At 39.5% G+C, this 23,275-nt stretch overlaps 1 protein-coding gene across 3 annotated transcripts in view; it reads right to left on the bottom strand.

The window, feature by feature from the left end:
- The window catches only part of DOCK3 (dedicator of cytokinesis 3), a 185,547-nt gene that overhangs the window by 118,280 nt on the left and 43,992 nt on the right, over positions 1-23,275 (bottom strand). For all 3 annotated transcript variants that reach the window (XM_059479976.1, XM_059479977.1, XM_059479978.1), the window contains exon 6: positions 6,700-6,848. In XM_059479976.1, the coding sequence (XP_059335959.1) occupies positions 6,700-6,848 (149 nt within the window). The remainder of the gene's footprint in view (positions 1-6,699; positions 6,849-23,275) is intronic.

Genomic DNA, 23,275 nt, shown 5'->3' with positions numbered 1-23,275 from the left:
TCTTTCTGAGCAATTGGCTTAAAACAACAGCTGGGGAGAAGCAGCTCTTTGGTGGAAGCTCAGCTACGTTTGCTCACCAAGGTGCTTTTAAATGTTACCCAGAAGTTTCCAAACTCCATAATTCTTTTTTTGAACCTTTGCCTAAGCAGGTTTTCCTTCTTTATTTATATCCCTAAACCCTCACATCTCCAAAATACAGCTCAGCCCTGTTCACTTGCCCTGGCAGCACTGTATGGTCATTGAAACCCCCTACTGACCAACTGGAATTTCCAGTTCTCAGTTCTTTGCTCAAATCAATTATATTTTCAGGGGAAAAAAGGGAGCAGCTTTCCTTCTCCAATGCAGTTTCATGTCAAATACCAAATTGTAAATTCTAATGCTACATTGTGAAAGTCATGGTTTCACACTTTGCTTTGATTAAACCTATCAAACACAAGTATCTGTGGCCCAGGACCAGTATTTGAAAACTGAAGCTGCAACAATGAAAATGACTGCATCTATTTACCAAATGAAAAAGATTAAAATAAGGACACACTAAGTAATCCTTACCTGCAGCTGCCAGTTGAGCCTACTTATCACAGAAAGTTAAAAAATATAATACAAAAAATGGTAAAATCAGAGATCACTGCAAAGTTTTTTTTTGGTTTTTTTTTTGTTTTTTTTAATGTTACTGCTCATAAAATTCATTCCCAGAAGCTTTCCTGAATGTATCTAACAACCTCCAAAACACCCTGCCATTCACATGTGTGCACACTCCCACCCTGAAGTACATTGATAAAGGGATTTCCCCTCAGCACACAGATAGGAACAGATGATTCCCTACTGACACCATCAAAGCCACTGTGTGTGTGTGCACTGCAGTTCCAGGGCAGACACTGAGCTCTATTAAAGTTCTCCAGGAAAACCTGGCCAAGCCAATCCCAGCCTGACCAGGTTCTGTTCACATCATTTCAGCTCTCTGGAGAGCTGGGGTGAAGCAGTGCCTGCACTCATTACTCAGAACATGACAAAAGTATTATCTTCTGCTTAATAATGTTCAACACAACTGCAGCAGCATCCCTGTGAAACTTATCTAATACCCTATTTTTAGTTAAATCCCTTAACACCGTGGATTTTCAGCCCAGAAGATTCTCATTCTCTAATACTATGTTAATCCTGCACAACACTTGCTCCCAGCAAATAAGGGTGTCTTGGCTGGAGCACAAACATGCAGCCATTTACTGTGCAGGTGGAAGGCCAGGTTTGTACACTCAATTTGTATCAATTATTTTTTGCCTGTGAAGGACTGACAAGATAATGCTGGAGATGGCAGTGACAGTCAGTGGCCCACTTTCCCTCTCTATTATCAAACACTGGGGGATAGAAGAGCCCCAGCTGCCAGGCAGTATTTCTCCAAAACAGAGCACGCATAAAAATTACATAATGTGCTGGTTTGTTTATTTGACAGTTCCTGTCTCCACAATACTTCCTTTTACCAGCAAATGCTTGTGCTTTTTTATTCTGCCTTCACACTGAACTGCCCTTCAAAAACATTTCCCAAGCATACCTACAAAATATCCCCAAGCTTATCAATTACCTCTTGATTGCATCTGTTTGGGATCCCTCCAGCTGGCATTTAGACACTCTCCTCATCTACATAAAAGTCTTCACAATTTTTCTTTCTTTAGGGGATAAAAATTTTAAAAATCCACCACCTGAAATCTCTAGACAATTTTCTCTCAAGTAATATGGAATCAAGCCAACTGACAAAAATAGAGGGCTTTTTAATAGTGAAAGGGATGGACACACAACTCAAGGTTACCTGGGCTTCTAGAAAAAAACCAACTTAGGTTTAATGGTAATTCTGAGGAGCAGTCCTAATTTCCAGTACGTTCACTTATTTACAATACAAACACTACAGCATTTAGAATTCAGAAAACCACAAGTCAGCACAACCCTTCCTAAAAGAACCTTGAAGAAATATGGCATTTGATGTAAAAAAACCCAAAAACTTTTCAGATGCAAACTCAGTCTTGAAGAACAGATTGGGAGAGCTCATCACATCTCTGGAGGGTGCAAGATCTCATCCCCTTTGCTCCAAAAACATCTACTTTACCTCAACCTTTCCAGCTGTAATTTTGCAGCCAGCACTACTTCTTTTATTCTTTCTCTTAATATATGAAAGCCTTACTTAATATAACTTATATTTCTTAAACACAAATAAAGGTGGTGAAGGGAAAGAAAATGATGCTAGCAGTGATTCACATAAACTATGTACAGACTTTAAAATGGACTTTGAAGGAAATACAATACAGAAATCCACAGAAAACTAAGTACATGAAAAAACAAACCATGCTTGTCAAAATGAGACCCTGCTAATACAACTCGATAGTTTTCTTCGACAGAATTAAGTTCAGTTATACAAAAAACCTGCAGGGACTGCAATCTACAAAGAAATTAGTAAAGTACTGATGTAATGCTACACAGGAAATGATTTTTTAAAATGAGCATGATGAGATGAAGGTAAATAATCTTAGCTAGGAACTGATAAAAGGGAACTGCAGCAAATACTTCTGAGCATGGCATTATCAGGCTACAGAGAGAGGTTATTCAGGTTTTCCTCAAAGACTGATTTTCAGCAAAGTTCCTTACCCCTTTAATCCCAACTCAATCATTACCCCAAGGAGAGGGAAAGATGCTGCACATTCAGACAGAAATGGCAGCTGGTCTTCCTGCAATTCTTAAAGGCATTTCTTCATGGTTGTTTAAGTTGGTTATTCCTGTTTTGATCTCCTTTGATGTAATGACAGCTACTGCAATAAAACTTCTTTTAATACTCCAAACAGGTATCATCTGTACTTTTATTCTTACCTCCAAGTGCATTTTACTAACTTGAAGCTTATTGTTACAATACTACCAAAAAGTCATTCTTACTCCTTTTATGTCAAGAAAATATGACAAGAAGATAAATCAGTCCAAGCCCCAAAATAATCTATGAGTGATAGCACTGAAATTTAGGGCTTTTTGAAATTCAAGACTGTGCTGACTTCACTAGATCACACAATTCCTGCCCCCCACAGTTATGGATGTCAGTAGTTAGTAGGCACTAACCAGCTGCTGCAGGCTTTCCAACTGCAATTCTCAGGCAGGAGAAAAACCACGACCTTAAAAGTGTGATTCATTTTCTTTGTATGACAGTGTAAAAGATATATTGCTAATATTTTGCCCTTTGTTTTTCTTTTTTAACACTCATTTTTAACTTCTGGCTACCTGTGGATCTTTCTGTGCAGAATTTATGGCAACTATTTGGAAAATTTCTTTTAATGCAATGATTTTAATAACATTTTATGGGAAAAAAGAATAACCTTTGACTAAAAAGTAATAAAAGCCTACAAACTCATCTTGTTTACTGGCTTTTATCTGTCAAAAATATCAAAGTGTTGGTGGCTCCCCCTCCTTTCTCTGTTCCTGACCCAAAACACAGAATACACATTCCACATTTACAGGGAAGGAAGTGTCTTCCCTGAGTATGCAAGGAGAGCTGGATGCTTTCTGGTAATCTCCTGACAGATGCTACATTAATGTGAAAGAACCAGTCCTGAAGATCAGGTGAGATGACCACTGGTTTTCAAGCTGAATTACTTTGAAGAAAGCTTCATCTGCCTTTCTGGCACACAAGGTATTGCACATACTGCTGCAATTAGCCTTTGGCACTGAAGCAGAGGATTCACATTTCAAATAGAAGCTCTGTCAGGCAGATTCCTTCATCTGTTTTTGATGCGAAAGTCTCCACAATGAAACAGCTCCTCATCAGCAAAAAAGCTTCACTCTGGTTTCCTACTCTAAGCAACAGTGAAAGTGGAAAGACTTATCCATTCATGTAGAAGCAAAAACCTAAACAAAAATTTCAAAATCAAGTATCTGTTTGATTTGAAACATGATAGAAAATGAAATGAAGAACTGAAGATTCAACTTTATAATGTGACTTAAATGAGATGATAAATAGCACACTTCAGCTTTATAACAATTGCTTCATGCTTTACAACTTTTGCCTTGTTATTCACAGACCATTGGACACTTCCAATAGCGTTTCAGCCTTCCATAGATCAATATTATGGTCAATTGTATCAGAGTGAAACATTGCTAGAAAGCAGAAGTATTTGCAATATTCTGTATAAAGCCCAGCAAGATAAGGAGGAAATAAAACAGCAGATAGGATTTTGGCTGTGCAAAAATACACAGAGATCCTTAGAGTGCAAGTCTAAAATCATCAAGGTGCTCTTCTGAAGGTACCAAATTCTGATTGGGAAATACAAAAACCTCTGTAGCAGCAATGTCAGCCCTGCATGTGTACAAACCTAAACTACCTGGGGGTAAGTGGAACAAGGAAGAAAGCAGGAATGAATGAATGAAAACAAGGATGAGTCCTGGACCTTTCTCTTGTACAGGGGAGAGAGAATGTGTAAGCAACAGAAAATGGAATGGCTATAGGAAGGGGCAATCATTGTAGTGTTAGCAAAATGATTAGCAACAATACAGGGGTTTAGCAGCAATTGTTGCTAAATAATAATTCTCACATTTTAATAGGCCAAACTACAGAGCAAAACTTCTTAGTAATTACAGCAAGCACAGAAAACGAAGCAAATAGAAGGTTTTCAAACAGCCTAAATGAGCTCCTTCACTAAAGAAGCAACCTGTAGCTATTCATTCAAAGAGGGTATCTGTCCCTTGATTTCCACCAGCTCCTACCAGGACACAAGGGATGAATTCCAGAGCCACTGCCAGTGTATTTTAGGGAAAATTGTACCAGTTCAACAAAGTGAAAACAATCAGTAATCGGTGATGACAAGAAGTAGGAGTTTCATGTTTGCATCACTCCTTCCCAAATAATACAATTCACTGATGATCAAGGTGAGGATAAAAAGAGTCTCTCAGTAAATAAGCAAACGTTGTATATCAGATGTGTGAGATGACTATTTCCTGAAAGCTGCCTGGCAATGGAATATCTCCTGTTACATTGTACTGTCTTGAGTAATTACAGCCCTGCTCAAACTGCAGGGAACTCAATCTTCTCAGACAACATTAAGGCACATGAATAACAATGTTTTTCATTTCTTTTATTTGCAAATCTCAAGTATGACAGAATAGCAACTAACACTTTTATAATACTTGAGAAAGGGCAGTACTATGTGCATATATCTATGAAAGTCATTAGTGTTTTAGCAGATTAACACAGGTGGTCATAAGTTTTGTGATAAACCTCAGAGAGGGGGATAGAACACAGAGGCAGAACTCTTCCAGAAATTCTGTGGAAAAAGAGTGATGTTGCAGAAACACCCCTGAAGCCCCAGACATTTACATTTAAATATTGCATGTATCTCTGATATCATGCATCTCTTTCTCTAGGAATTTTAATACCTGCAGTAAGAAACAGATTTTTTTTTTCCTAAACAAGCATCCTGAGTAGATGAATATAATCCTGAACATATTTACTAATTTCACTGAGACTTCTCCATAATTGTCATGCATTAGATTTACCTTTATAGTTTGAATTACATTCCTATTTAATGGTTTTACATAAAAAAGGCCTACAGGCACCTCATGGAACAACCTATTCTCTTCACTGCTGCATTGCTCTCTGCTCTCCTCATCCTTTTTTAGCCTCACAGCATTTCTGCAGCTTCCTGTTGCTAATTTGATCATAAACTCTGAGCAAAACCAGGCAGGCGTAATGCTCAAACACAATCTCTTGGTTCCTATTTACTCCACTGGGAATAAGAATGGAAAATATCTGTAATTCTGCACTGCAGAAAGACTGGATGCAATCTATTGGTCTATGTCCTTCAGAGCTTTCTCTCAACAAGAGAGAAATGAAGTGCAGCAAAGGGGCTGCTAAACCTTTATCAGGGTGTTCAGGTATGTTCCTCAGAGGGGGTTTTGAGGTAGGTGACCAAGGAATGGAATCAAACACAGCTTAATGAAAAACACTGGGATTTTCTCCTTAGCTGTCAATTTGCAGGACTCCTCCCCACTCCCACATGCTCATGAGCACTAATCCCACTCCCAGTGGGAAATTCTCTGTTTGTCTGAGAGTGTCATGTGTGTCATGAACAACTTACCTGTCTGATCCATATCCCAGAACACACAAGTCTGGCCGAGGGCTGGTTGTTGTCTAATGACAATTTATTATCATTTCTGTGTGAATGAATTGCAGCTGTCTTTGCCTTTAAAAGAACCTCTCCACAAAATCACCACAGTGCTGACCAAGGAAATTAAACCTCTGAGAAGTGCCGTGATACAAAAAGTCTAAATATCACAGCCTCAGCTCCCATGTCCCTGGTTAACTGTGAGATGCTCCACTTTTTGCAACAACCATTAAAATATTTCCTTAATGGAAGAAAAATCTACTTTAAGTACCTCTGAACACATCCTCCCAGGCCTAATATTCTCTAGGTTGACACCAAGTTAGTGAAGTGACCTCATCCTTTTATAAGTGCAGGGAACCCTTGGAAAGGCCTTCTGGTAAACAGCTCATTTCACACCAAGAGCAAGACTCCCTGTAGAAGGCAATAAATTCAGGAAAAAGTTATACTTGATCTTCAAATAATCCCAAGTTCTCCCTGTGCACAAATACTATTGGAAAAAAAAACGTTGAGGGGGGTCTTTTTGCTAGTAACAGTTACTTCAGAAGAATGAGAAGAAACAGGAGCCAGTACTTACTCATTGCCCCAGTCCAGCCTCACTGTGAGGTGTCTCTTGACCTCTCGCACCTGATCCTGGGTCAGGTGGCCCGAGAGCAGCTGCCTGCGGAGGTCAATGAGCTCGTTCATCACGTGCCGCAGCTTGTAGAAAAGATCCACCTTATGCTTCTGTAAAGGCACATTTTTGGGAGGAAGGGGAGGAGGGAGAGAGAAAAGGAAAGAGGCAAGGAGGGGGAAAAAACAAGGGAAAGAAAGAGAGGGGGAGAGAATAAGTTTGGAAAGAGAGAGAGAGAAAGAGAGATTAATAGGTTACCCAATTTTCATTTAATTACCCTAGAGGAACATCAGTTTTTGTGAGCCTTAAAATATTTAAATCAAAAAGTAGTGTTAACTGATGCAATTCATACTAAATAACTTCTTATTCCTGTGGTTTAGGCTCAATCTGCTAAGAGGCCCATTTTCTGATGGAACCTAATGCTGAATAAGAGGATTCATTAGGCACAGCAGGAATCGCTTATTCCAATCATACAGTAAATGTAAAATTCTAGATTTAAAGTGATAGAGGTGAAAAAATTTACTTCTGTCAGCAGCTAAGTGAATGGCTCTGAACAGTCAGCAATGAGTCACCACAACAAAAAAGCATTTTGAAATTATTTGTGATATTCCAGTTACTAAAGTTCAGCCAGGTATGAAGGGGGTGGGTGTGTGAACATTCATTACCTGGCACTCTAAAAAGGACTAAAGCAATTAATGATAAAATCCACCAGAAAAACTACTTTGAAAGAGAAAAATTACCATAGATAATATAAAACCCCCACACCACCATTATCAGTAAAGACAAACAGATAATATCCCCAAGAATTTACACAACTAACACTGGAATCCTTTCCATAAGAACTGGTTTTACTCCATTATGGAAAAAAACCCACTTCACCAAAACCAAATCCCCCAAAATCAGACAGAAGTGGAAATACAATTATTTCCTGCAGGGGAAAAAAGTATGTGAATTCCCCAAAAAGGAAAGTTTAAGGCCAACAACCAAGGCCACTCATAAGATAAGATAAAATAAGGACATTTGTCCCTTTTGTCTCTGTGCTGGGTCAGGACTGTGTGTCAAGGGGGCTCGTTTCCATCCAGTCTCCAATACTGCATAAAATAGCCAAGGTGCCATGAAAGATGAGCCCAAGAAGGAAAACAAGATCTCCAGATGCAGCTGGATGCTGTTCTTTGAACAGCTGAGCTCCATCCCTTGGCTCTGCAAAGCCTGAAGTGTTGGAATGTCACTTGGGAAAACAGCGAGTGGATGGACTGACATGGGGACTGGATCAGCTGGCAGCGCCTTGATCACATCTCTGCCGCTACATGAGTGGGTTATAAAAGCCCTCTAAACACAGACACCTGCATCTACCCAGATTACATCTGAGAGGGGAACAGCCACAAAGAGAAACATAAGTGTTTTCTCTTGCAACACATTATTAGAACAAGTGTTTTTCACTTGTTTACCCAAAATAGCTGAGATGAGATGAAAAAAGAACTTCCACCTACTTGAGTTTGTTTTCCTATAAGACCACTAGATCTGCATGACTTAGGAAAACAGACATCAATGCAATCCATTTTGATAAGCATTTTTTAATTTCTCTGAACCTCATTACACATCTGTTTTGCTGAAGCAGGTTAAGCACAGATGGCATCATCAGTTGTTCCTATCAAACAATTTGGAGATGAAAAGATGCACAATCTTTCAACTCTGCATCAATACTGGTTTTGGTCCCACTTGAAAGAAAGAAAAACAGACACTAGACCTAAGAGAAAGACATAAATTTCTGGGGCTGAAAAAAATTATGCAAGGAAGATAATCATGTATAGCTGATAAGCTTAAAATGACTCCATTTTGTTCAGATTTTATTACTAAATGTAAAGTCACAAGTAAATCCTATATAAGCTGCCAATGACAGTAGGTATGAGAAATGTCCATTTTATATGCTATTTATGTGAACAATAAAAGGTTGTCACTTTCTAAAACACAAGATGAAAACAATTGAGCTTGGTAGTATCAAAATAGCAAATTAGATATATTTTAATAACAAACCAGTTGGGAATGAAATGATCATGAGAATTAGGTCCCAAACCATCATGTTCAGACTTCCCAAGCAAACCTGCTAAGAGAGGCTCTTTCTCACTCCTGTAATGTGGTTTAAGGCTATCAAAGCAGGCAGGTCCAGAACACCATGCTGGCTAAATTACAGTATGTTCTATGGTTATGTTTAAACAGTCATTTTATACAAGCCAAGGAGTACCAGAAGTACTTACTTTAAATACAAATAAAGGAGACTACAGAGCACAAGTGTTTCACCTGCTTTAAACTGAATGCACAAGTATTGAGAGAGAGCTAAACACAGGGTATCCTTCCAGAAAACCCAGGGTGCAGGGCAAGGAAGGGAAGAAGAGAAAGTGAAAGGCAGCAGGGCTGTGGCTGTGATCTCAGGGAAACTGTTACAAAGAACCATAGATGCACGATCCATGAGAGTGAAGGAAAAAGCTCATGAGAGAGAAAGCAAAGCTGGAACAGAGTTGAAAGTGGCTTAATTCCAGGCTTGCAGGCAGAAGGGAGTTTGAAGGAGTCAAAAATCAGTTTCTAACATCCCTCCTCACACTACAGGAGCCCAGGGACTAATAAGCTGCACATGGGAGAGAAGGAAGGAAGAAGATACTCACATTTTAATGACTTCTCTCTTTCAAGATGAAAAAAAAAACCCTTCAAAACTCAACACTAAGCTAAGTTACTCAGGATTCCTACCCCTGTGTAAAAAACCTGTATTAGAGATTGCCCCAGACACCACATTTAAGAAACTATCCCCTCTGCTCCCCCAAATTTTAAGCATTAAAATCCTTCCATTTTAGTTAAGAGTAGCACCATAAATAAACCTGAAACTTTATCATCTTGTTAGTAGTTAAATAAATGATGTGCAAGTTAGTCTGATGTGTAAACATTCATTCTGTTTCACAGTTAATTTTCATACAATCTCTAACCTCTCATTTTTTCAGCTGGCTTTATCACAAGCTCCCAAGCAAAGAGCACCTTATCAGTCCATGCAGAATGACCTGCTGTGTGCATTTATAAACATATTTGGCAAATCTGGAATATAAAATTAAGTATTTCTGCAGAACTTTTATGGTAATAACTAAAATGAGTCACAAACAAAGAACCTGGATGGCTTTAATGAATTGGGACTCTCCTCACAAGCAACACAAGTCCTCTAACACGTCTGGTTGCCTCATTTTACTATCCCCAGACACAAAAACACATGCTGTATTTCTTTGATCCGTTATAATTAACAAGTCACGCTAATCAATGTTTGGATAATCTTCAGATGTGCAGCTATGCATCAAAAAGTGGAATTCTGGCAGTATTTTTTTTCTTTTAAGGACTCTGTGGAGTTCAAAAGCCAAAAGATGGGTTTGGTGTGGAGTGTTAAAAATAGATTAGAAACTGTTGTAAAATAGCTGATAGATCGTTAAGCGTGTACTGTTAGGTTGGTTATTATATTATAAAAGGGCTTAAAGGGTAGTTATAAGAAATACGGTACTCACCATACCGTATCACACCTAAGTAAAGTGCATCACCCCCAACGAAACGAGCCAGCCTGGACAGAACTGTACTGGGCCAATCGAGCGCCTTAAACCATGCAAATGAAGGACAGAAAAAGAAACCAAACAAAAGGGACAAAAAGCAAGATAAAAAGGGGCTTCTGACCCACTGAACCCGTGCCGCTCCCTCTGGAACATCGGGGCCATCGCTGCTGAGCAGCCCCAGCAGCGGCGCCGCTCCATCCTCGACAGGATCTGCTGTTCCTCCTCGGCCCGCGAGCCCCCTTGCTTTAGGCCTTTCTTTTTCTTATAATAAATGCTGAAATCACTTAAGTACCGGGAGCCTGCTCTCGTTTTTAACACGGCGATTCTCCCACCGGGCCCCTCTCCCACAGACCAGGGCAGGGGGAGGAACTGACAATATCTGTGGGTTGAAATAAAGGCAGGGACCTCACTCACCTACCACCATCCCAGGACAACAGAACTCCCTCAGGGAATTTATTTATCGCCATTCCAACAGAGTCGGGCGGGAGATACGAAGACACAAAGAGCCCTTGTCCTCAAGCACCCCCTTCCCAAGCCCAGCGTTTTTTCCCTTTACTCCCAAACTCCTCCATCCTTCACAGAATCACTTCATCCCCACCATGACAGAATGGAGGGGTCAGTCCATGGCAGCTCTGCCCTGCTTCTCTCTCTCTCATTCTACTTTTCCCCTGTGTCAGGGTGGGTTCTGCCCACACACATCCCAGTGCGAATCCCAGCATGGATCCCATCTCCATTGCTTGTTCACGTCCCCCTGCTCAGCTCCAGTGTCTGTGGGGCTGTTTCTCCCTTTTCCCCTCATCTCCCTGCCCCAAAGCTGCTGTCCCAGAGCCTCCCTGGCTGGGCAGAGCCCTGTGGGGCCAGCTGGGATCGGCCTCTCCCCTCGCGCCGTGCCCGGACCGGCCCCCGCCCTCACGCCGTGCCCGGACCGGCCCCCGGCACAGAGCTCGGGATCCCGGCTGGGCCAGACCCCACACAGCCGAGCACAGAGCAGGCCTTGCTTCCCTGCGTTCCCTCAGGTGCCTTTGGAACACCATGGCTGCCTCTGTCATCCTCTCTAAATAAATTCCACATCATATGGAAATATATAACAGACCGGTATATTACAGCAATGGCCTATTTATAGGCACTTTGTTACCATGACTTCATTTACCACCACTGTAAAGTCAGGATTTTGCCTCTCTCAACAGCAGTCCCTTAAGACATTCCCTATAAAACTGCCTTAAGCTGTAATGGGGGAGAAGGGCGCAAAAAAATTATTTTCCTTATAAAAGCAAGTGAGCAGCTTTTCCCAGGTTCCTTGTTATGGATTTCGGTATCTACATTAGATATTAAAGCCTGCAAGCACCATCAGCACATGAAAGGAAATACTAAAGCTAGAAACAACACAAAAATCATGCCTTTCTTCTCAGTTTTGTCAGGATGATTTTAATTAAGCAAATTACTTTGTATTAAAACTCTGTTGCAATTTAAAGATCTTTGCAATATTTATAGTTTAGTGTTACTCAAAATCTGTAATATTATCACTATGCAAACCTTAAACTTCACCTATCAAATTAGAGAGTATTAATACATCAAGTGCCTGTTGATCAATAAAGGTCAGACTACAGGTCAACACAAAGTTGTCACAAAAATAGGCAAGAGCTAAAAATTTGTGTGGGAGATGTGGACAGTACATAGGTGTCCTGACTGGCACCCACAGAAAAAGCAATTTGAGAACACAATTAATACTTGCACATATTCATCAGTTCTCCATATGTGCCTAGACAGCTGGTCCTCTTGGATTACAGAACTAAAATGGACTTTAAAAACTCTTAAAAAATACAAACAACAAATAAGTGAAAATAACATCCAGCAAGAATAAAGTTAAGAAATTACAACTTCACCTAATTAAAACTACTAACTCCATTTACTAGGGGTTGAGGCAGCATCCTGGGGTTTCCAGAGGAGGCTGGGTTTGAGCTCACCCCTCTCTGACAGGACACCATTAAACACTGAGAGTCACTGGATCATAGAAATGTTAAGGTTGGAAAAGGTCTCTACAATTGTCAAGCCCAATAAACAACATAAGTCTTCCAAATCAAGTAACAGATTGAGAAAGGCATCTCAGTTTAGGTTTATTTTCATTCTTCTACCCTGAAAGTCTCTATTTATTAGTCCTCAATTTATTCATAAAGATGCATTATCATGAATTGTACTTATTTAGTCTTATGAATATTCATAACTTTCAGCTTCAAACAGAAATTATTTACTCCAATAAAAATCTATCTAAATTGATTCTCTACTGTATTCACAGAGGGCATTTCAATTTACAGTTTGTAATAAAGCCCAGTAATCAGAGAGACAGAAAAAATAACTTCAGACTTTTGCTATTGAAAAGGAGTAAAATATCTTAAAATAGTGACATGTGACAAGGGAAGAACTTAAGCAGTAAAAAGAATGATGCAGCATCAATAAAGAAAGCAAAACCAGAGAAAAACCAACAAAACAAAGCCTGTACAAGATAAACAGGGATGTTGCTACAAGCTTTTCCTTTCTATTAAATAACCTGCCTGAATTACCATATATCATACTTCAGTAGTAATTTTTTTCTAGATATACTATGTCCTTATGCTTCTTCCAAATAGCTCAAAAGCTGAAAGATATATTGAATTTACATCAGTAACTTCACAAAAAGGTTCCTTGCGCTCTTGGCAACAATCCAAGGAAAAAGCAACAATCCTGGCTTTCCCTGAGCTGCAAAATAAAACTAAATTCTCAGAAGAATGAAGCCTGTGATATGAAGCCCTAAATCACAGAGAAGCTGATTGAATACAGGTGCCTCACACTAGCAGTGCATATGCAAACTTCTCACCCCTCCTTATTCCCTCCATGTCTCCTAAATGTATTAGAAATTCCATTTGTGCAGTGCTTGTGCTGACCTCCCCCTCTCCTGAGAAGCATTTAATATGCTTTACCAGAAACCTTGTGCAGCAAAGCAACAACTGGATTGCCTCCAAAATAATTTCAGAACTCCACTGGATTGGATTGTACATTTAAAAAAAAAATTAAATGTATTCAAATTCTTTACAATAAACCAAAACCAATAATGGTTTGTTTTGTTCCAAAATCAAAATGGTGTATTTAAATCAAAGCTATCTGCCAACACACCCAAAACCTGGTGATATCTTTTATCTGCTGCAAACCAAACAAACACCCTACAGCCTTTCACAGCTTGAAACCCCTTGCAGAGGGGAGCCCAGGTAGCACTGCAGCCACAGTAGCACTTAAGGAACAGCAGGACACAGGAGGACAATCCTCACAACGTCAGCAAAGCTCTTTTGCCTTGAAAAAGCTTTTCCTCAGATCTGCTGTGAGGGACAGCGGGTACTATTTAAACCGGTTGTCACAATGCTCTCTATTTAACAAATCAACCCATCTCAGTTCAGAGCTCTCCACAGAATATTATGAAGAAAAATGATTTTACAAAGGGTTAGTCCCACTCTATTGCTCTTCTTCAAGAAGAGAAATGTTCTCCTATTTGTTTGTATCACCTCACAGACCTTAAATGATTAATTCACACTAATGTGCAATTCAGAGCCTATTTTTATTTATAGCAACTCAGTATAGTACAAACAACTTCTCCACTCTAAACATCAATTATGCCACACATGTAAATAGCTCTGAGTACAAGTTATTACACTCCGTGGCAGTCAAGATGTGCATCTTGACTCTCATATCTCTTCCTTATTTACAGCTTCAGATGCCTGAGTTGTCTAATACAGCAACTTGGGACAAGTACAAGATGACAACATTTAACAGTTACAGAAACAAGTTAAAACAAATCTAAGACAATTCTGGTGTCTGACACTTCCCACTATCAGTATTCATATGCTGTTGCTACTCTTAAACATCATCATCAGGAAATGCACCTTGGCCAGCATGAGCCAGGTATTCTGGGGTTAATTACTGTTGTTTAGCTTTTTTGATTAACAGAAAAAATAGGATACAAAGAAGGGAGACTGGTCTTCTCCAGGAAAAATATAAGGGGCTCTGTGGGATAATTACTATGAGAAGAGGAAAAAATTGGTTGAAGAAATACCCTAAAGTTGCCCTCTGTCTACAGCCCAGCCCCACCCTGGCTGCTGACAGCTGAGGGCTGCAGCAAACCCCACCTAAGGAGATTGCGGCACAGCCTGCAGCTTTCCATTGCTGGGCTGAGAGTGAATTGAGTTCCTAAACTTTTAGGAGCAACAGCAACATTAACCTCATTTCCTAACATCATCATAAACTTTTAACAAAGCTTATGGAAATGGACTTGAAAGGGATAAACTTAGAGGTTTAATTCTTCATTTTGGTAATACTGCAAAACAAGTGACATTAACACCCCTTTTCAATTCATATTACATTGATTTAATTCAGTTCCAAATCCTTTGGATGTTGAATGTACTTATTTGTTTTTATGCTATAAGAACATCTTGTTCTAGACATTCTTAAATGTAAGAATGTACCATTTAGGATAAAATTCCATTCTGAGGAAAAACATATGCATGCAAGGCTTTTGCTATTTAATTAAGGATGATTCCCTCCAGTCTTGAATGCCTCCATCATGACACAGATGTGTTGGGACAGAACATGAAGGCAACACATTCTGCTTTATCATATTTCTTCAGAAGTATGACTAACAAGACTAGATATGATAAGTTAGCCTTCTCAAAGACAATACACCAAGGAAAGAGCCCAAAAACAGGAAGAGATTTCTTTTTCCCACTGTGATCTTTTTTCAGACTGTTATCCTGCTTTTTGTCCTGCTCCCTCCCCTCAGGATCCTGCGCTCTCCCATCTCCAGGTCTGCTGCTAAGGACACCTTTGACCTTCACATCCCCAAAGTGTCCTCCCCTGTTTGTAAACATGAGGTCCCAGCAGAGAAGGAGCTTTAATAAGCAGAACTAGAATTGGTACCAAATGTTCCCTGCTCTCATCATCACCTTCCATTTTCCTCATACACTTGTGTCTCCTGCTTACATTAAAACCACAGCCATAATGGACCTTTCCTTTCCAAAAAACCATTTGCTGAATCATGTGGGCTCTGCCAGAGGGAGAACTGATGGTCCTGAAATACAGCAAAGGTATTTCTTCTCCCATCAGAAATTCTGCTCCCACAAGGCTTGGAATATTGGTACATGTGGCTGGAGGAGCACTGCCAGCCTCCTGCTGGGATCTCACCACAGCCACCCAAAATGCCTCTGCTGGAAGCACTGAGTGCCAGCAGACCCCCCTTATCCTGCTGGACTGGAAAAGGGGAACCTCTGTGACCTTCACCTGCCAAAGATCTAAACCTGCAGGACTTGAGGAAGATGTTGCATTTGATACTGACTGGTGCTATGCACCTGTAAGCAACAAACAAAAACATTCTGCTCTAAAAGAAACTGAAGCACTACTGGATACGTGTGGATGCCCCTATATTCCACACTGTCAGCAGACTTTTTACTATCATTTAAATGCAAAAGAAATTAAGGTATTCAGAGGAAAGCTTCCTACCCATAACTAAATGGCTACATTCTTTTGTAAATACAACACATCCCTCCACCAAAATCAGTATTTTAAGGTTGTTTTCTGCATGACAGGGAATTATATTACCTTTCACATCAGTTTTAAAGTAGAGTTAAATACTTTTGTTTACACTTTGAATAAACATGACATATTTATTGAAGTGGTCTTAATAAATAATTAACATCCAAACTAATTGATAATAGTCATGCTAAATTAGAACTTGCATGATAAATATCTCTGAAGAAATTCAAACTGATTACAGTATATTGCAAGTTCTGTCAGATACATAGTTTCCCTTTAGCAGTGCCTTACTGTGCCAAATTTTCAAGCTGAAAAATACTTTCTCCCTTAAGCATTTCCACTGCATTTAAATCAAACATCTGCTCTTCCAATGCTATTTACATTCTTAACAGGGAACTTCACATCCAGTGGGGTTCAAGGATACAACCTGATACTTTCACCCTTTTCCCAGCTCCTCTCACACATTGTCCCACAGGGCACAAACTTAATATTCTCCTTCACACATTGGAGGGCTCTAGACCCTTTGGACCTGACAAACAGCAATTTTTTCAGAGAAAAAAGTTCAAAAGAAGTCCCAGAATGTGCAGGACTGGGTCAGTACGAGTCATCTTGAACATTTTTAACAATTCTTTGTCTCTGTCAGGGTCCCTGTAGATCATATAGCATAATTTCATTATGTTAGAGAAGATTTTGCCAAAAGCCACTTTAAAGTAGCATTAGGGGCATTTAAAACACTAAGAAAGAATACCACAAGCAAAACACACACCATTATTCCCACAAAATACAGAACACAGACCATTATTTGCAAACTGGTTTGATTAGTGCATTTTGTAATTAATGATCCTGGGCATGGTGCCACCATTTGTCTTCCAACATTTCTGTGAATCCCTAAAGAAAATTGCTGTCTGGATTTCAGTGGTTTTCCAACTAAACTGTATAATGGAAATTCAAAACAGTAATGCCATTTCAACTATGCCTCTCATAGACAGGTTCCAGTAATTTTCAGTTCTCTAAAAGAGACAATTTCAGCTTCAAAGGAACAGTTCTAAGGAAAAAAGTCTGTGGGTTTGCAAAGTCTGAGACCACTGCCCAGCATAGGAAAATCCTTCACAAGGGAATCAGTAGCACTTTTACCCAGCAGCTCCAATAGAGATTGATCCATTTCTACTGCTCCACACAGATGTTTAGTACAACTCTAATCCTTCCTGGAAGCCCTAATTTTGTCTTTATAAAATAGATATATAAAATAATAACTTGGCAGAGTTCAAAAAACAGCACAACTCTTTTCTAAGATTAAGATGCACTGAAATTATGTACACCTTACTTGGAAGCTCAGGATTTTTTGGAAGGGAAGCTGATCACCCAAATTGTTTTCTAACTTAAAAAACCTACAATTTCAAAATTTTCTGTTTCTATTGTGCATTATAATGCAGTTATTTCTGTTCAAACACCAGAAATGAAACATGAAATTGTGAGAGTATGAAAATCAAAATTCCATTACACATGAGGATTTTCTCATTACTGAAGTAATGATTCTTTATGGCTCTTTGAGCTATTTCAGTATATGCAAACTCCTGTTGATTTATCAACAGTTTTAACAGTAATGCTCAGTGGTGGCTCAGACATTTTGTGCCTCCCACCATTATTAAAAAAAAAAAAAAAGAGAGAGAGAGAAAATAAATGCAGGAGCCACAGCTCATTTCTGCAAAACATCTCTGATGTTCCTAATTTGGAGCATGACAGGAGGAGAAATGAGGTGCAGAATAAAGGGATACACACGCTTGAACCAGCAGCTCTTACCAGTGACTATGTAACTGTTCTCTCCCTTGTTCAAGTCTGGGATTTTAGTGTTTATACATAATGAACAAAAGGTTTCTAAAGAGGAAGATCAGAATAGCAGCTGTGGTAATGACCAGCAGCATTTTCCTACAGCCTCCATCTCAGAGGGGTCATGGACACAAAACTTGTGAGAGGAGGAATACTGGGGAAGCCAGGACAGTTCTGAGCCTTGCAGGCCGTGGTGGCTGTGCTCAGGTGCAGAGACCCCCATGTTTTGGGGATGATGCCTCCAGAGAACAAAAAGCAAATGGAATTACACTGTAGGATCTACTCAGATACTCTGTGAGAGGAGAGTTTGTGCTTCAGAACAGCCAGATATGCTGTTAGGAGGAGCCAGATCCATCAAAGTAAGATTTATATAAACAAGTAATTTCTTCTGCAGCTCCACACATGGCCTCAGGAAAAATACTGGGAAAATAATAACTGATTCAAATGCAAGCTAAGCTACTTCACCCCATGAAAGAACATGTGAAGCTGAGGAGCTTTAAACTCTGGCACTGAGCTGATAGCCATCCCATAATACAGCAGGAGTGAAAACAAATTACAATTTAGCAGTTAAACAAAAAGCACAAAAAAGGAAAGCAGAATGCAGCAAATAGGATGTAAATTATAAATAAAGCCTGTTTTTAAATATTTGCTTTCAGTCGCTCCGTAAAATATTCAAGTTTTTGGTAAATAAAAAATTAAAATAGTTCAAAGATGAGAGGCAGAATTACAAATAAAAAGCTAAGAGAAAACAGGTAAAACTCCCAGGATAAAGAATTAATTCCAGCCTCTTCAATTTAAAAATGTTTGTTTCACGTATGTGACAAAAGCAGTGCAAATATTTGTAAAGGCACCTGTGGCTGGCACTTGTTAAAACTGTAGATTTTAAACAAAGATCCCAGTAATGCCAGAACAAAAACATGTTTTTTGACACTGGGCATTTCATTATTCTAAAAAACAGTACCAAAGCATTCCTGCTAGTGTAGAGTGCAGGTAGTTCCTGAGCTTTTTTCATCTAATTTAAATAGGGTTATCTTCTGAGGTGGAAGTTAGGTGTTTTCACTGAGGCTCAGGATGCTCCACAGACAAAAGCCAAATGGAAAGGAAGGAAAACATCACTGCACAGGGAGAATGGTGAAAAGCTCCAGTTAATAAATGACAGCCAAGCAGTGTCAGCAGCATTATTTGCTGCCTGGCACGTCTGGCAGAGCAGGGCCCTCCAGGACACAGCTGATTCCAACTGCTAAACCTGCCTGAAAGGCAAAGGAACAGTCCTGACTCCCCCTGACACCTTTACCAGGCAACAGAACCATTTCTGGTGATCTCCCACTCAAGGATATCCAGAATATCTGCTGTTCCCTACAGTGTTTGAAACGTAGGAAAGCCCCAAAAAAAGGTATTGAATGTCAATCTTTTCCACAGTTTCTATATAAATAGCCAAAAAGCCTGTCCTCACCAAGGAGATAAGTCATCAAAAACCACAAAGAATGTGTTTAAATGGGTACAAGAATTAGCACTTCATTTCTGAAAGGCATCACTAAACAAAGACTCCTAAAAAACCATTTGTCTTTTGCATACAATGCTCTTGCCTGAAAGAATATAAAACACATCAGAGCAGCACATCTCCTACCTCATAGCATAATTTTTTTTGTATTTTAGTAATGCTGCTTTTCAACACAGCTGGTCCTGACTAAACAGATTTAAAGATTCATCCATTCCAAGACTATAAAGGATTATTGTGATTATCTAGTCTGACTTCCTGCAGGGCACATGCCATAGAAACCTGCTCACAGATTGCTGCAACGTACTTCCTCCAGGATAATGTGGCAACAAATCATCTAAAATACAATCCAGTCTTGTTTTAAAGATATCAGTAATAAAGAAACAACTGCTTTCCGTGATTAATCTATTGCTAATCACCCTAATTATTAAGAAGTGCCTTCAATACTACTCCAAATTTGCATGGCTCTGCTTTGTAAATACTGGGATTTGTCCTCCTTTTTTTTCTTTGAGAGAACTGACAGATTGTTGACAGATTACCACAATTATCAATCAGCTACCTGCAACCCTCCTCCACACACCCATTTATAAGTCACAATAGGCTGACTCCTCACTCAGCTTCTGCAGTTTGTCTCAGCAAATGTGCAAAGTAATCTCTTCACTCTGTCAGGTTTCTGCTGGAACATTCTTCTCACTTTTATTTATTTATATCTCTATTTTTATCTATTATACATCAAGAACACATGGACAAACAGGTAATTCTTTTGAGCAATAATGAAAATATCCAGAAAACATCGTATTTTTTAAAGGTTGGATTTGACTCTGACTTTTTAGACTAGAAATGACAAAATTACAAAAATAATTTAAATCAAAAACTTGCAGGAAAGAGAAATGGAATGAGCTCTTCCCCTTGTTCATGGCAAATAGGATAAGGAATAACAAGCAGGAGAGAAGATTGAGCACAGGCTTCAGAAAAAAACTGTGACTCAGATGGTCCAAAAAGTACTGAATTTTTGAGAGGCTGCAAAATATCCACTGCTGCAGATACATTTTTTTTTAACAGGCAACACAAGCACATGTTGAAATTGCCATAGGTGGACCTTAACTCACTGTAAAGGACTCAGATGCACTGGATAACCTGGAGATCCACTCCAGGTTCCCCTCCTAGGACTCGCTGCCATCATGGATCACCCTGGACCTTTCTGGCTGCTCCCCATCTATTCTGAAGAGGACACTGCAGGATCAGTAACAGCTGCCCAGCAATCACCTCATTAATTTATACAGAGAATTTTTCAATTATTCTCCCCCTCTGCAAGTCCAGATGCCCCCTGTCTAGAAAGGCAAGACTTCTCATCCTCTTAGCTGTCAAGAGCAAGGAAGAGGCTGATGTTGGATTGGTTTGCCATGGTAATGTTCCATCATGTCACTGCACCTCAGGACACAAACACCATCTGTGGGGCCTTTCTATATTTGGATATATTGGAGTCAGTGCTGTTTAACTGAGCCAAGTGTCTGACAGAAACCACACAATTTCTGATCTAATCATTGCTTAACTTCCTATTTCTGCATCATCAGCAATTTCTATGTCACTGATTTTCCCTGATTGCTATTAAAAAGACTAGTGAATAACAGACTGGAACACATCCCTGCAGGTCCTATTACAGCCAGCAGCACTGAATAAAAATTCTCCATTTTCAATTGCTTTCTTATCAATTCATCTCTTTTTAAACCACTTAGTAAGTGCTAGATTTAATTCTACACTTAATTTCTTTAATCATTGTGTCAAGGAAGGGTTAGTTAATAGCATCAGATACTAGAAATTCCAACTAGATAAAAGGAAGATGTTTTTCCCTTGTGGGTGGCCAAAATCTAGGGTAGACCTTTTCCAAGAGATGTTGTGGGTTCCTCAAAAAAATTCAAACCTCAACTGCACAAGATCCTCACCAACCTGCTCTAATAGGGTCTGCTTTGGGGAGGAGGTTGAATTGGAGATGCCCAGGGTTCCTTCCAACCTACCCAGTTCTGTGATTCTGTGCAGTAAAACTGAAGACAAGGCAGTAAAACTCCCTGTGAGCCAGGTGAACATTCTTCACCCAATTCTATCTGATTTTTAAAGCTGAAACTCCATGATGGAGATAACAAGCACGGCAATAATCAAAGTTCCACAATAGAAGAGTCTGCAGTTACAAAAATAATAAATATGCCATTATACTATTACCAATAATATAAAAACTCTTTTTCTTGGTAACCACTCAGTTATGACATTGAAATTTAGCACTGTGGCAGCACAGCCCATTTAATCCACCAGAAATTCCTGTCTGAATTGCCTTCTGCTTCACAATATGGATGAAGCTGCACTGCAATCCTTCCCACAGCAGGAGCTATAAAATCACATTTCTTTCCTCTACACAGCCACTTATATGCAAGAAAATAAATTTTTTCTTGTTAGACTGAGTTCAAACTGGTAAAGAGGTTCAACATCATAGGGCAGAGGGGTAGAAGAAACCAGGAAAGGAAAGGTGATGGCTTAGATTATTCAACCCATCAGAAGTTCCTGGCCAAACCAACTTGAGGACCTCTAGCAAAAGATGTTCCATAAGGCACAGATCCTTCATTTCCTCTAATAAAATGGAGGAACTCCATTAGAAAATGGTGCCATCCACTGCCCAAAAATGTTCTCAAAAAAGCAGCTGAGATAGTACCAGAGTTTGCATTGGAAAGAGTAAATGTACAAATGATAAACATGGAGTATAAATGGTTCAGCCTATTGTCCATGTGTAAGAGAATTCTGGCTTTTCTTTTGCAAAGCCTGTCAACTACCTAGATATGCATTTCCCAGATTTACTGACAAAAAAATCCCCTTGGAAAATAGTAGTGGAATGTGTTAGAGGTGTTAAAAAATTATATCTTAAAACAGGGTATGGCTTTTCTAGGATAAATAAAACTGACAACTAGAAAAGATTTATTTTAGATTGCTTCACACAAGAGAATTCTTTTTAAAAAAGGAAAGTACACAATGCCTGTGTTTCCTCTTTCTGCAACTATTTTAATACCAGCATTCTGTTCTTCATCTAACACAGCATTGCAGTGGCTTCAAGGGAAATATCAAATCATCATTATGTTCCTTCCAGAATACTATGCTGTTAACAGGATAACTGTTAAACACAAGTCTTGCATTTAGCTGTGTTTCTAATGTAGATTTCCACGATGACAGCACCAGAATCACAGTGAGAGCTGACAAGCCTGGCAATTATTGTCAGCTCCGAGACAGAACACTCACCAGCTACTTCAGAGTATGACACCAAAATCCAACAGCAAGCCTAAGTGCCTCATTAAAATCATCCTCCTGACTCTAAACTTGTCAGTGATGCTGCTAGTTCCCCAAAAACAAACTGCCATTCTGTTTCTGTTCTGTGACACAAGGACCAGACAAAAACTGGCAGAAAACTTATTGTTTGTTTGTATTTTCTTAGCACTCAATTGGTCACAATATTTTCCCCTTTTGAAAGGCAACTGGATATCCTCATTTCCCTATTCCTTCTGCCTCCTCAAGATATAACTGCATCATCTCTTCACATCACTCCTTAGCAGCTAAACAAATTGTCCAGTCAATTTTTTAATTGCAGGAAAAATTAAGTCAACACTTTTTTTACTGTCCTCTTCCATAATAGTTAACGTAACAACTAAACAAGAACAACCGAGTTATTTAGGAAAGCAAGGAATATCCAACAAAATTCAGGAAATAAAAGAAAACACACTAAAATTTCATCAAATAAAGACTGGGATTGACTGGGAAGTGCCTGCCAGGGAGCCAGGAAAATGGAGACAAGAAGTTAATGAGAAACTCGGATTGGGATCTTGTAAAAAAATGAGACAAAAAGGAACAGATGAGGGGAAAGAGTCAGGTGGAAGAAATGGGGTAGCTGAGCTCACTGCATAAAAGCACAAATCAAGGTTTCCCAATATTTAGGGCGGGGGTTTTGTCTGTTGAACATTTGAGGCCACTGAATAATTGATAGGAGTTCTGACAGACTCAGGGGGCTGGGCCTCAGCACAGCCATGAGCCAGCCTGAACTGAGCTGCCACCC

This window comes from Ammospiza nelsoni, chromosome 11 (assembly GCF_027579445.1).
Source record: "Ammospiza nelsoni isolate bAmmNel1 chromosome 11, bAmmNel1.pri, whole genome shotgun sequence".
Lineage (NCBI taxonomy): Eukaryota > Metazoa > Chordata > Aves > Passeriformes > Passerellidae > Ammospiza > Ammospiza nelsoni.
This window is presented reverse-complemented; position numbering and strand designations above follow the sequence as displayed.